General features: G+C 38.6%; 1 protein-coding gene across 1 annotated transcript in view; it reads right to left on the bottom strand.

The window, feature by feature from the left end:
* LOC308410398 (inactive dipeptidyl peptidase 10-like) overlaps nt 1-9,701 on the bottom strand; it is a 146,828-nt gene extending 137,127 nt beyond the window's left edge. Inside the window, exon 1 of the mRNA XM_080903703.1 lies at nt 9,498-9,701. Coding sequence (XP_080759829.1) covers nt 9,498-9,554 — 57 coding nt within the window. The 5' untranslated portion in view covers nt 9,555-9,701. The remainder of the gene's footprint in view (nt 1-9,497) is intronic.
* Nucleotides 9,702-14,890: the final 5,189 nt, after the last annotated feature.

Below are 14,890 nucleotides of genomic sequence, written 5' to 3'. Positions count from 1 at the left end.
ACTAAATTATGTTGAGCAACACTTCAATGTGCATGTTACCACTTTGTTTTGCCCTTTGTGTGTCATTTCACCACAAAACTGATACCCTGACCTTTTCTAAACTCCCATGACGGTCTGTTGTACATTTAACAATGTTGCTACAGTTGCTCCCTGGTCTCATACTGCCAGGCATCTTAAGAGACTGTTGACCTTTTCACACTTGCCCTTTATCAACGCGCTGCCTCCAGGTCAGCCTTTCATCAAACAGTACTCAGAGAAACCTAATCACACTGATCTGCTCATTGACTGCCTTATTGGCTCCTTGCTTTCTGTCTTGTAATCAATATGTCCAAACCTGCCCTCCATTCAAGAATGACACTAGATCTAGGGTCACTAGATTTTATTAGATTTTAGACTCCTGCAGGGACGGTCCAGTCACATTTTCAGTGTCTTTGTTACCAGTTTTGCTGTTACTGAAGCAGAAATCCAGACACAAAAAGAGGGCCCTCTTCTGCTGCACTCCTGTCTGTATTAATACTCTTGCCCATTAGCAGCTTTAGCATTTTATAAATCCAATTCACCTCTAAGTATTGGATGACAGCTATTTATGAACACTACATTTTATGGCATCGACTTTCAGCATGCTTTTATTTTGGGCCGAAACAGTTTTCTACTCCATTTGAACACAAAATCAAAGCATTGTACCAAACTGTGTCCTGTCTTATGATTGACGGGAAGAGGTGTCGTCCCTTGCTGAATGGTTGCCTGATTGCTGAGTTTGGCCTCCAGGATTTCCAGAGGGGGCAACTGCAAAGCGTTCAATTAGGCTACATGCCTCACTGCCTCTCTTAAAAGAGCAGAAGAAAATGGATATAGAAGCTCTGGAGCTTTGAAGGTTTTTATTTATTTAATTCAAACGCCTATTAAGGGGGAAAGAATGTCAAAATTGAGATGCCAATATTACTCTGAAGACCAACTGCAACCGCTGTAAATAACTGTCTATGAATCTTAGATGCAAACCTGGCAGCTTATTTGTGTCACAGTTTCAAGAGCTGTCGCCATTGCTGTGGCAGCAGAGTGGAACTGAACTCTGGCAGGGAAAGCAAACATGTTTGTGTCGATGGCAGTTTGCAGTCAGCCTCATCGACAGATAAAGGTGGACTGTGTAAGATGTGGAAGTGCCTCATAACAGATTCCCACATGGTAGTCAAATTGAATTGCTGTTCACATGCACTCCAGAGTTTCATTTCTCCAACCCCAAAAGAAAACAGCTTTACGCACTCTATGGGATGAGACCCATACTTCGAAAGCACAGTAACTCTGAGATTGACATCAACAAAACATACTCTATATCACTAACATATTAGTGTTAAATTGTCCCGTAATGAAAACTAAAAAAATATTATTTATGTACTTCTTGTTAGTACTGTCAAAAGTGTCCAAAAGGCGTATGTGGTCATTCATTCATTCATTCAAGTCCGACACAGCTTTGGACCATCTGAATACTGCACATCTGCAAATGTAAAAGATGTAACTACTCATACAGATACAAATGATAGAAGGTGTCATTTAAAAAAAATAATGTGGGATCCATGAAGCTTTTCCCACTAGTCAATTCATAAAGCTTATTCAGTGTCTAATCAACTTTAAGGTTCCACAGTTTCACCATCTACTAAAAAAAAAAAACAAAGATAAATTTCCAGACTGTGCAACTTCATCTCTCAGGAACCGAGTTACATTCCTCATCGCTTTTGTCCTGTGCATTCATTTTAATTTAGTTATGATCTTATTCTTCAGAAAAAAGTATATTGGCAAAATAGGTGGCGAAAGATATCGGTCAAATAAATGAACACTGCCAATCACTGAATTTAACTGAGGTTTCAGCAGCAATTTAATACTTTGGCCGCTCATATGAAAGTTTCTGAAACAAGAGAGGGTAATGAAATCAGCGCAGCTTTCTACCACGCATGTTTTATTATAATTAATTTTAACTGAAGTTTGTGCATTTAGATGAGACGTGGTCTGAGATGAGGAGACAATAAAACAAGATTTCAGACCCTGGGACTTGCTTCTATAATAACATAGACTGTATATACAGAGATGGACACGGCCATTGTAGAGCATCGAGGTAAGCACTTTGTCCATCACCCTTTCAATGTTTTGAAAGCAGACTTCTATTCCATCATGTCTTTTCCACATTAACTTTACATTTAAGATGTATCTATCTCTCTTCTATATACAGTCCATGTATAACACCACATTGGGTTAAAATGTTATTTCCTTCCTATCTTAACCCAGGATATAACCTAATCCAAGACTTGATAGGAAATTGCTGTAATATGTCACCCAGATAACATGTAATCAACATGCAAAGAGAAAAACACTCATGCCTTGCCCTCTAGACAATGATGCAATCTATCAGAATTGCCTTTCTGCCTTCCACCTGTCTTCTTAGCTTTGTGCCTCATGCGCCTCACAGAGCCAAGCAGGGAGAGCTGCTGGGAAACTGCAATCACAATCATCTCCTTTCAGAGCAAGACTCAGATTGGCTCTCCAGCTGTTTCACCAATTACAACTTTTTCACTGGCACTGACACCAGAAGATCCAAGCAATATTAAAATGAAGGCTGCTTTGATACTTCAATAAAAAATACTCTGTGAATACTGAAGTAGTGATATTGAAGTTATAAAAATTGTCTTTCTAATTAGTCCGTTTTTGTTTGTCTTTTTGTGGAACAGTAAAAATAAAGTGGTGGAAATGGAAGTTGAACAGGGCTTACCACGTTCACATACATCTGATGACAAACCCACTTTCTTATCCTGTCTTTGTTGTTTGTTTCTCCAATTACAATAGTCTCGTGGAATATAAGGAGCTTACATACAACAAGCCAACAATACAGCTGGCAGGGGCTGAGTAAGAGTTGAATCAATTTCAAGGTTTTTTTTTTTCTCATGACTTCATCATGTGGACAGCAGCCAACGTTGTACACAAAGCTGACAGCTGGATTCATCCTAAGCTGCATTTCTGCGGTCTTTCAATAGCAATTGAAATCCTGTTGTAGACTTTCTGTCTACACCCATACATTCTGAAAATGAAGAAGCACAACAACTTGTCTAATATTATAACGCATCAGTAAAACTACAGTCCTTTGCTGTCTCAAACGTTTTGAGCAGTTAAAAAAATCGGTCAATCATTTGCAAAAAGCTGTTTACTTTTTAATTCCACTCTTAAATATTCTTGCATAAAATTTAATAGTGTCATGTCACCTTAAATGTTTAAGAATGCCATTCTGTATTCCCTTAGAGGATTTTCTGGTGTTGTGCATGCACATAGAGCAACTTTGATAAAGCTTCAAGAGTTTTCACAGTTGACTGAATGTCTGAACACCCCTAGAGAGCTTGGTACAGTGTCAGAGATGCCTTTCCATATGTTGGTTTTGGTGAAAAGGTCTTGTTCATGTATTCTCCTGAAACATTCTCTGCAGGGAGTAAGTGAACAAGAGCCCGACTGTTCTGCCCATCTGTCCCACAGTGGGGACTCGCTTTGGTGCCTGGGTGTTTCTCAGGTGAGCACTAATGTTCCAAGAGGTTTTCCCTTGAATTACACACCAGACTATCTCTAAAAGAAGCATTGTTGCTCTGCATGCTTCATTGGAGGGATCCAGAAGTCTGCTGTATTTCAGCTGAACTTGTCATTCATTCTTTGGATGTGTTTGTATTTGTATTATTCATACATACAAAGCCTCTGTCCAGGAATTTCTCACCTTTCCCACACTGGAGGAAATAAATTAAAGCTCTATGAGTAGGATTTGGATTGGCATCCTACATAATAAATAAATATCCCATTTAACATCCTCGCAGCAGCTGTCTGATGTGGGAACAGGCAGGGCTCACTGCCCTTGTGAAACTGATGTTTCTGATGTTGTTGACTTTATGGATTTTATATCTGATACTTAACAGCAGGGTAGGGCTTTGGCTAGTTTATTTATATATTTATTTTCTCTTGGCGAATAAGTTGGGTGATTACTCTCTAAAAATTGAGAAAGTAATGGCTGGGTCAAAAAACCTTTAATATAAATAATTTTTGTTTAAGCAGCTGGGAATGGGACTGAAAAAGCCTTCCACCTCTCCTCAATCCACAAAGCTCCAGACCCCAATTTTTATAACACGGGTGGTAAACCCGCAGACGTACAGAGCCATGCAGCTCTTGGGCACTCTCAAATGAGAACTTACTCTTTGCCTGGCCCTCTCACCCAGGACCAGATTGCCTGAGAAGACTCTGTCTCCCAGAAAAACTGGAACATGTGGCCTGGGAGAAGGATGGATAAGAGACATTTGACTATCAGTGGTCTATACGTGAGATAGATATAAAGAAAGAGAGAGAGAGAGAAAGAGATAGCCTTGGGCACAGAGTATCTTAAGTACAATCACAGTATAATGATTTGGATCAAATTCTGCAGGTTTTCTTCTTGTACCACTGCAACATGAAGCACAGTCCAGGAAATTCAGTTTGATTAACAGATCGGTAGAAAATCTCTGCTTACATTGTGAACCATCATGCAGGCACAACTGATAGAACAGCTGGCTCACTCTGCATTTCCTTGGCATGAGCTGACATGTTGGCGCTCTTACTCAGTAGCTAGTTTGAACTTATTCCAATGAATATAAAAGGGATAAAAAAAATTTCATGCAGGGTAATGGTGGTCTAAATAAAACCTTAGTTAATTGCTCAGTTTATACATGCTAGCCTTTTTCACAACTGCATTTCAGCCTGTTGACAATACCTGCATGCAATAAGCCAAATGTATAATTCAGCTAGATTCACAGATGGTACAAAGTCTGTGTAATGTCCAATTGCTTGCATTTGTTATGTAACTGTATTCACAACAAGCGAGCAGGAATCATGTGTTCTGCCTCCTGCACTGCCTGAACCAAAAGGAGTGTCCAGTAAGGAAAACACATCTGAACCTCACTGTCTCTGTTTGGCAGAGAGAAGTGCGAGAAAGAATGACACAGTGATGTTCCTAAAGCTGTAATTTAAAAGTTACTTAGCCACTATCTATCTATCAATTACCTAACACAACGTACTACAAGAAAAAACTAATATAAATAAAATGTGATCTTCTCAAACTATAAAGAAAGGGAAATTGTTGAAATTAAGTGAATGTCTCTATTTAAAAAATTTCATGATGTGATATTATAGTATATAATATATATTATATCAGAAATCTGTTCACTATTTTATACAGATTATATCTGTAAGGAAGCTGACTAAATATTAACTGATAACTTAAGGGTGTACTTTGAACCTTCACAGACTTAAGGGTGTACTTCTTCCCACTCCCTTTCAACATGTAAATGAATCAGCAGTAGCAATATTGAAATGTATTGACTTTTGTATAGTATTTTTTCTCTCTTATTTTCTTTACTAAATGTACCTGTATATTGTTTCCATGTTTGAAATAAATTAGCAAACAAACAAACACAAATGGGTCTTCACTTACAGTATGTTGTTCTCACCTGTTTACATTATTCAAAATGCAAAAACACTTAAACAGCTGTTGGAGGAGGACAAATCCAGTGTGACAATGTGAGGACAGATCCTCACATTGTTTTCTTTTTTGGGTTTACAAGGAAAGATTAATGAATTTGTAGGTGTTTGAAGATGGCTCGGCCACATCCAGACACCTTCCTGACCGCTCCACTAATTACTACACATAATGTCCCCTTTGTATATATTTACCTAGTTACTGTATATAATGTTTTCTCTCTCTTTTTGCACAGTCGAGGAGCGTGTCACGACACATTTCATTGCATGTACTTGTATAACTATGCACATGACAAATAAAAGATCTTGAAACTTGAATCTTTTAATAACTAATCAGCTTTAATTGATCAGATTTACCAATAATTTGTGGTTCTTTAATTTTTTCGATATGGTAATGCTTTCTAATCCACCCAACACATATTAGCCACTTAAGATTTATCATTAACAATACCTGTAAATAGATTTGTAAGTTTCCTAATCTAGATAATCACAGTAAAGAGAGATAAAACAGACAAAAATGTAATAAAAACAATACAAAAAAGTTAAGCCAAACCCTAACAAATCATGCTGTGAGCATAAGGCAAACACCCACTGTTCCAAAATGCAGCATGTGCCTTTTATCTGCATCGTTCCCCACAGCAGATGGAGTCCAGCCCCAGAGCACTTTTATATCCTGGTGACATATTTCTTTTGATAACAACATGCCTGCGAGGGAATCCAAACAAAGTAAGACAATGGCAATCTGCAGTTCACAAAAAAAGTGTGTGATCATACACTTCAAGACTAAAGCTGGGATAAAGACGGATACGTAACACTTAGGAAGCTCTTTCTTAGCTGTGAATCTTGCCTCAAGTATATGGGTAGTCCACTAGGGATCATCAGTCTGGTAAACGCTTTATCTTTTGTTACACCTGGCTAATGAAAAATGTACATGTTGGAACATGTAAAATTCAGTCAAAAATAAATACTAAACCATGCAATATATTCAGCAATTTTAGTTATGGACACAACACTGTCCTTGATAAACAAGTACTGACATGCTGAGTCACAAAATGGTTGCTGTGCTGATTCCTAAAATTCCAACACAAATCATAAAATCCAGTCTGGTAAATATATTCTAGTGAGTGCTGAAACTAAAGAACCATATCTAGCTGTTAAAAAGTCATCTTTCCAAAGTAAAAGGATCAAGCCACTGAGGGGTATATGAGGAAAAGTATGGACTTATTAACACTGAGTGAATGAATCATTCTTTATCTATATACTTTGATCCCCCAAACCTTTCATTTTTGCCCATTTCTGTACTGATTTGCATTGCCATCACAAGTCAGTATGAGACATTTTGAGTAATCCAAATGTAACATATGAGCAGACACAACTAATCTGTGTATGAACACTTGATCCAACAAGTGGTAAAAAAAGAACACTTTCCAATAAGTTACAGCTTACATAGTCACATGATGTTTCCTTTCTTTGCTGGAAAATCAATCTTTAAGTTATTTTTCTGGGAAACTCTTAGTAACAAAATCTCCATTAAGCAAAAAGACAGTGATTGGTGCATCCTGGCAGTCGTGGGTTAAAGGCACTCAACAAGTAATCGCAGCACTTTTGAGTTAGAGACTCAGAGACTCACACTCAGAATCTGTTTTCCAAAAACCCTTCATCTCTTCTCAATCCCCCACTCCAACTTCCTGGAAGAAATTTGAATCCCTACACATGATTGGGGACTTTTTAAAGAGAGGTTTTTTTGCAGGGAAATAGTAAAAACAAGTAAACAAAACTAAATCCATGTAATGTTCAGGATGTTCAGAACCTATCTTTAGGATAACTCTGTCTCAAATGTACAGCTCACATACAATTTAATAGCCTGGACCAAAGGAGGCAAGAAAATGAACAACCATGAGCAATAGCCCCGGGCAATGCATGCACATTTATTTCTCCACCAAAGCCCAAGGGGGGGCAGTGTCACAATTGTCCTCAATTTCCATTTTCTTTGCAGCTGGTTTTAATGGCCACTGAATGCTGGATGTAATGAGACAAGCAGAGACTGTAACATATAGCCAAGGTGAGTGAAATTAATTTCTGCTCCTCAGAGAGAACTCTACATTTTCAGCCACACTAGTAGTGTGAGTCTAGAAATAGAAACTTCACTTAGTTGGTCCATTTGTTCATTAATCTGTCAGTCAAACACTTCCAGGGTGATGTCTCTGAATTGACTCGACTCACTGCTTCTATATATAGAACATAAGGAGCTAATGACATTGATCTACTGGCTATAAATGCGTCACACTTTCAATTTGTTCAACATTTAATATCCTGACACAGGACTGCTTTACAGCTCAGCATATCCCAATGACCTTTGACATATCCTGCACGGGTGGTGTGGATGGTTTCCCACAAATTTATATTATGTCACTGGCAAGTATGGATGAGGTCATGTTTGGATGTGCAAGCATGTGGAGAAAAAGGAGGTTCACATGCTTTCTTAAGCTGATTATCAAATAATTCCCTTTAGCAATTTCACCATAAAACAATATTTAATATATACAGTCTCTTCAGTATACCTCTCACGCTGCATTTGAACTGTCACTTTACAGTCTGCCAGGGGAAGTCCTTGTTTGTTTCTGCATTGTCCGTAAGCTTAGAACACGGGTATATGAAACAGTTCTCCACCTTCTGCAGGTTCTGGTTGGAGCAGACCTTCAGAAATGGAGAATAAGGACTATCATGGTCACCTGCATGCAGCCAGACATGCCCGTGGTCTGACAAAGAATCTGATTTAACAACAGGAGATTTAAGGCTAAAAAAGAATTTTCTGTTTCCTGTTGTATTATGAGCTGCTCGGCCATTTTAAATGCCCCAGAACGGGTCCTTTCATGATCTCCATGTTCAAACAGAGAGGCTCAGTCCTAACAGAAGAACCTGTTAGAACATGCGAGGTCTTCTACAAGTCTGAGTCTTTAATTTGTTCAGCTCTATTCTTTGTCATTGTTCTTCTTTTAGTGCACTGTTTTTGTGCTATTATTCAGCTCACTTTGTTCTGTGTATCTCTTTGCTTCTAAATGCTGCCTTAATCCTTTTTCATGTCTCAAAGCAGTTTGAGCTGCTTTACTGTTGAACACTGCTGTAAAATAAACTTGAAAATTGTGAGGCTCATATTCATGCACACTGTGTGAACAGTTTATTCTTTGTTTGATATCATATCCAAATCACCCCCTGTATTTATTTTTCCTGCAGCATAAAAGAATCTAACCGTGTATGCTGAGAGCACAAACATCCCTAAAGATAAAGTTTGAGCTGACCTATAAACTTTAATAATATGTAGAAGGTTGCCCCACCTTCAGGCCACACTTGCTGGCTATGAGACCTTTTTCACATTTCAGTTACTTCTGTTATCTGTTATGCAACAACCTCTCCTGTCTGACAAGCAAAATCTTTACTAAACACCTCTATACTACTAGGAAGCATCCCAAAAATAAGCCCAAAAATTCTGATAGCAAAGTCACTTTCACTTGTTTCACATCAGGAAGTTCTATTGAAGGCTTCGACATTAAACGTTAATACTTGCACTGACATCTTTGACTATATAGTTAAACTCCCATAAATCATTTAATTAAGTGGATGCACCCGAGAAGCCATTTATCCTGCTTTTTGGTTAATTCATTTATCCAACATGGTGTCTGCACTAAAGGAACACAGCTACCGATCATATCTCTAAACTCTGCCTGCAGGTATCACACCAAGTGACACAGAGTCTCCGTGTCATTTAAATGACTTTCAACTTTCTCCACGTGGCTCGATTTTAAGTTACCGTAACTTATTCAAGCAGCTGCAAACTTCCAGATAAAAGTTCTATGCGTGTTTCTAAGTCTGGTAGTTAACCCACAGTGGGATGAGTAACAAATGCATCCTCAATCAGGCAACATGGACGAGATGAAGAAAAAGAAATTCGCTCCATCTTAGTCTTTGCTTACCTTTCCCTCCACTGAGTATCTCCGAGTGTGCTGCACTGCTCCTGCGCTTTGATTCATGTTTCAGCACCGCGGACAGCTCCAGAAATAAAAACGATCCAAATCAGTCCGCAGATCGACAAACTGTAGCTGAGACTCCGCACAGACACCAACTGCCCGATACTTCACCGCTTTGCTTCAAGCTGTTTACTGGTTCGTCGTCTTCCCTGCGACACGCGTGGCTTCTCAGCCAATGATGCCTTGTGCGTAAAGACTTGCTCCGCTGGTGCGCCAGCTGTGAGTGCGAGCGGGGGACACAGCCCACTTATCCCTCACTCGACAAGATAACATAATAAGCTAGGAACAAGCTGGTAGTCGGACAATAAACATAAATATTAAAACTTATAATCCAGCAAAAACATGCTTTTTTCTGATAAACATAACCCGATACTGGACTTGACGTGACGGGGTTACAGGCACCGGAATTAAGCCCTTTCTAAAAACTGAGATAAAAGCACGTCTTTGCATGGGGAGATTACATAACATGATAAAACTGATTACAACAGCTTCCTGCATGTTTACAGAGCTGCACATCTGCATAAGACATCTATATTCGTTTTTTTTTAATTTACTTTTTTCTAGCTCCTTTATTTCACTTTCTTTTTCTTTTATCTCATTTTACTTAATTTATTGAATTTAATCTATTTTGTTATCTGTTATCCAAGTTTGTTTATTTTTTGCAAGAGTTTTGACTGCTGTAGTGGATGAATTTGCTCACTGTTGGGGGTAAATAAAGTATATTTTCTCTTTCCAATGTTTTTTCAGCATTTTTTATCCACCCTTGGAAGCCAGAGCCAGTGGCAAGATTTTGAAGTGGGCCAGTCAATCATAACTGCATTACTTTGATTGTAACTTTATTTTAAGAATATTTTGATGCTGAAAATTTTGTACCATTCATTATATTATCAGGCTTTAGCAGGACTTTTATGTCAGTACAGAGTAACCATTTTTGACTCAGATTGCAAGACAATTTTCAGGCTCTTGTGCACTTTTCATCTAATACATGTGTAAGAGCATGGAGCTCCACAGGAATCTGATAATCATGCCCGGTGTTTTCTGCACCAGATTTCTAAACTGTATTTCTCTCTGATCAGACTCCCCTGCTTTGAATACCATTTTTGGTTAATAAGGCAGAAAGAATTCAGCATGATTCACACACAAATCCTAACTGACGTGTTAATAATTAAGAACACAGGTACCCCAAGTTTACAGCATCAGTGTTGAATGAGTACAAAACTGTTTGTGTTCAGACACAAAATAATGCCATTTGTGGGTTTTTTATGTGAATCTTTTTTGCTATGAGCCTGAAAACACACAAAGAAACGACATGAGCAGTTTTCTTTTGATGCCTCCAGATAACCACTCTTTCATCTTCACGATAAGAATCTGCTAAATAAGGACCTTAATGTAACAATCTCTGACTTCATAAAAGCTGCTTTCAGCTGCTGCCTTATTGACTGCCTCAGCGGGTTGCCCCACATGTTGATCTGGCAGATTTTTTTTTTAGACCAGATCCCATTCCTCATGCAGCCCTAAAGAGATTTGTATCTCCTCCACAGTCAGACTTATTTAGCATTGCTGAAAATGCACGACTTCGATGTATTGTGTGCACATTTTGTTAGCCTTCGCATATTTAATGCCGTTAAGTTACTTTTTAGCAAACATCTTTCACACTCGCCCCGTTCAACATAACTGGCAGAAAAACTGTCCCACAGTATGATGCTACCTCCCCATGCCTTCATCATTACTCCTTGGGTAGCTGTTGCCAAATAATTTTTCCTCACCTGACTGTATAAAAAGCTCTTTTTTTTTCTTTGCCCATGTGGTCACCTGCAAACTTTACATCAGTGACAGGCCCTGACACGACAGGCCCTTTGTTCTTGGAAAGCAGTCTGTCAGGCCACAGTGGTGTCAGACTAGCTTGACAGCAGACGATGGCACTAATGCTCCAGCATGGCAGACTCATGCTTTGGTGGCTGTTCTAGACCATCCAAACAAATGTTCTCTCAGGGAAGGATGTAACTTCTAAAACAATTTAAGTCTGATGACAATCTTTATTTATTGTATTGTTTAAATTATTTTAATAAATGGCTCCAAGAGAGTTTTCTGGCTTGTAAGATGTCCAAACTTCTTTCTCAGATCTCTGCTGAGCTGCTTGGATATTCCATTGTACTGTGTGTAGGTCAGTCTTACATGTGCAGTGAAACAGAACCATTTTTGATGTTGACCAGGAGAATCTATCAGCTGTATTCAGCTGTGCTCACTCACAGAAAGTTAAGAGGCTTTGGCACTGACAAGTCAAACGTCTGAGCACCACTGAATTAATAATGGATGTAGATATATTTTTTGACATTGTTTATTTCATAAAACCTTAAATATAAAAAAAGTGCAGTTCTGGAGTTTTAAAAAAAATGCATGTTTATATGAAACTAAGATTTCACAGAGATCATTAAAAGCCCAATATTGTCAAAACCTTCATGTGCACCTTTCATGATGGCATATAAACAGCCAATCAGAAGTGACAAACTGCTTTAATAAGGAAGGATAAGTTGGCATAAATCAGGCCTACACAGTATGTGTCGCTGAGTAATAAAGACTGTCAAACAATTGTTCTTTTTTTTATTGCCACTTTTGAGGCATCTCATAGAGCATGAAGAGTCAGGACAGGTGAGAGAAGAGACAGTTTACTTAGTTAAGTGGAAAGACAATGTGAGAAAGACGTATCCAAAGGAAGCAGGTAAAATCTTATAAAACTAAGACAGGCAAGATGAGTCAAAGGCTGGCAGAAACAAAAAATAGGGCTGCGGTTGAATTTTCAGTTTTGCTCAGGAAAGTTTCTAACATGTTGAAGTGAGCTGGAAGTATCACTGTGGCAGCTGTAATAAGAGCTGTCTAAATTCTCTGAATACTTAGGCAAGGTCCTTCACTGCTTCCTTCATTGCTTCCTTATCTGGACCACCTTTATGAAAGGAAATGTAATTTTGTAGAATACAGAAATGTCCGACTTCTAAACAGCATCTTCACTTATACACTAGATACTTGATTGAGGCTCTTTTAACATGAATGACTTTGGGCTTAAACGACTAGCACCAGCACATCACATGTACCCCAAAATACTAAAGACCAGACTGTACTTCGAGCACCTTGGAGTCTGTGCCTCTCCACTCTTTGACTGTGGTTTCTGAAAGAACTGTAACATTTAGTTTAATCTGAAAAAAGAACTTTGGACCACTGGGCATCAACTTTTTCACCTTAGCCCAGGTGAAACACTTTTGTAGGGGTGTGACAGTTGTAGCTCCTGTCCTAAAGACATCTTTGTGTAGTGGCTTTTGATGTTCTGACACTCCTTATGACGTTCTCCCAAGTTCTTGGATCACTTTTCATGAGAAACCTCTCAAAGCTGTGCTTGTTCCTGGTGCCTTTACATCTTTGTTGAATTAAATTACAAACAATAAATAATATGCTTTTTGAATTTTGAATGCAGTCAGATTCTCTGGGGTTCTTTTTGTTCCTAAGCCCTTATACATTCATCACATCTGTCTTGACCTTGATGAAAAACATCATCATAATTATTTTTGACTGTTCGACCATAACCAAGTGACTCCAGTGGTTGGTCAGGTGGTGCAAAGTGATTGTAGAAATACTAGTAAAAATAGTATCAGGTTAGTGTATACCTACATAACAGCATCACAAAGGCAGCTATGAATCATCAGGGATAAACCAATGACAGATCTTGCTGATGAGACTCGACGTGAAGCGTCTTGATTATATGTATGTCCACGGAGACAAAAAGCCAGGAGATAAACCCCTGTGGAGTTTGTAGGCTGGTGATAATGTGGGGAGGGTGGAGGAAAGCCAGCAGGGAGGAAAGATTTAACCTTTCAGGTGAACCTCCTTGAACATGCTGAAGGGCATGTGGATATATGGAGATGGAGGGGTGTGCAGTCGCAGGTCTGAGCGTCATTAGAAAATATATCAGCTCTAAGAATGAAAACACACTTAGATGTAAGATGTGGATGAGAGGAACCATGGAGATGTCTTGGAAATCTATAGGAAATGTATTATTTTGTACAGAAGAAGCCAGTATAGACAATATTGTGTAAAAAGCAATAAATAATCAGATAAATGTAAATTACACTTGACATGTAGTGCACCTGTGCTTATTTTCATTATAAAGTAAAGCTGCTCATTGTCACTTGTATGTAAATGTATATTCTGAAATCTAAATTAAGATCCAAAGCAACTGGCAGAAACTGAAACTAAACCACATGAGAATAGTTTTTCATTAATAAGAAGACCCAAAAGCATCAATGCAGCTTTAATTTATGCTAAATGCTCACAGATGTTGGAGGTAAGACACAATATCATTACACAGCAATGTCTCAGGAAATACTTAAAGGAATCTTTCTAACCCACCTTCTGTACTATAACATGGTGTAGCCTTCAAAAAATGTTATCAACTGAAGAATAATTCTTCTTCTTTAAAACTATTGCAAAATGTTTCCTGAATAGGCAACAGTGTATTTATATTCCCTAGATCTCTGTTCCCAAACTGCCCCCCTGGTGTTTCTTAACCCTTTCCTCCCTGGAAGTCTCTAGAACATGAGTAGCTGTATCCACTATTCAGGGACATCACTACCACTAAAGTGAACACAGCACTGTTGTCTGTCGTTCAAATTTGGTAGAGTTGTAGATTTTGTTTAACAGGTTCAATAATCCTGATGTGATTTATTCGTTGCTATAAGATGAGCGAAGAGTAGAAAACATGGCCTGGTTAGTTTAAATAACATCAAAGTATGGATCCTGTCATGCTGGTTCAGGGTGACAGTGGTGGCCCTTATTACTGACTGACCAATGTATAAACACCAGAGCCTATTGTTGACAAACATGTCCATCCCTTTGTGACCACAGTCTCCATCTTCTGATGGCTGCTTCCAGCAGGATAATCCACCATGTCACAAAGTTAAAATCACGTCAGACTAGTTCATTGAACATGGAAATAATTTCACTGCACACAAATAGCCTCCACAGTCTTCATCATGGATGTGCAGCAGATAAATCTGCAGCAAATTATGTGACACTATCAACTCCTACTGAATATATGCCATAAAGAATTAAGGCAGTGGGTAGTGTATATGAGACACACATTTAGCAACGTGTTATTCATTGAGTTATAGATTTATCCCTTACATTTTACTGCTGCCAGTCTTAGTGTCAAGCTTTAGAGGAAAAAAATGAAACAAATAGCCACATGTGTCCTTTAATAATAACTACAGCTCTGACCACAACTCCATCTTCAGAGGTCACAAGCAATTTCCTGGGCCCTTTCCTTGCTAAGACAAGAAGGCCCACAGCTT

This window comes from Rhamphochromis sp. 'chilingali' (genome assembly GCF_963969265.1).
Source record: "Rhamphochromis sp. 'chilingali' genome assembly, chromosome: 14".
In the NCBI taxonomy this organism is placed as follows: Eukaryota; Metazoa; Chordata; class Actinopteri; order Cichliformes; family Cichlidae; genus Rhamphochromis; species Rhamphochromis sp. 'chilingali'.
This window is presented reverse-complemented; position numbering and strand designations above follow the sequence as displayed.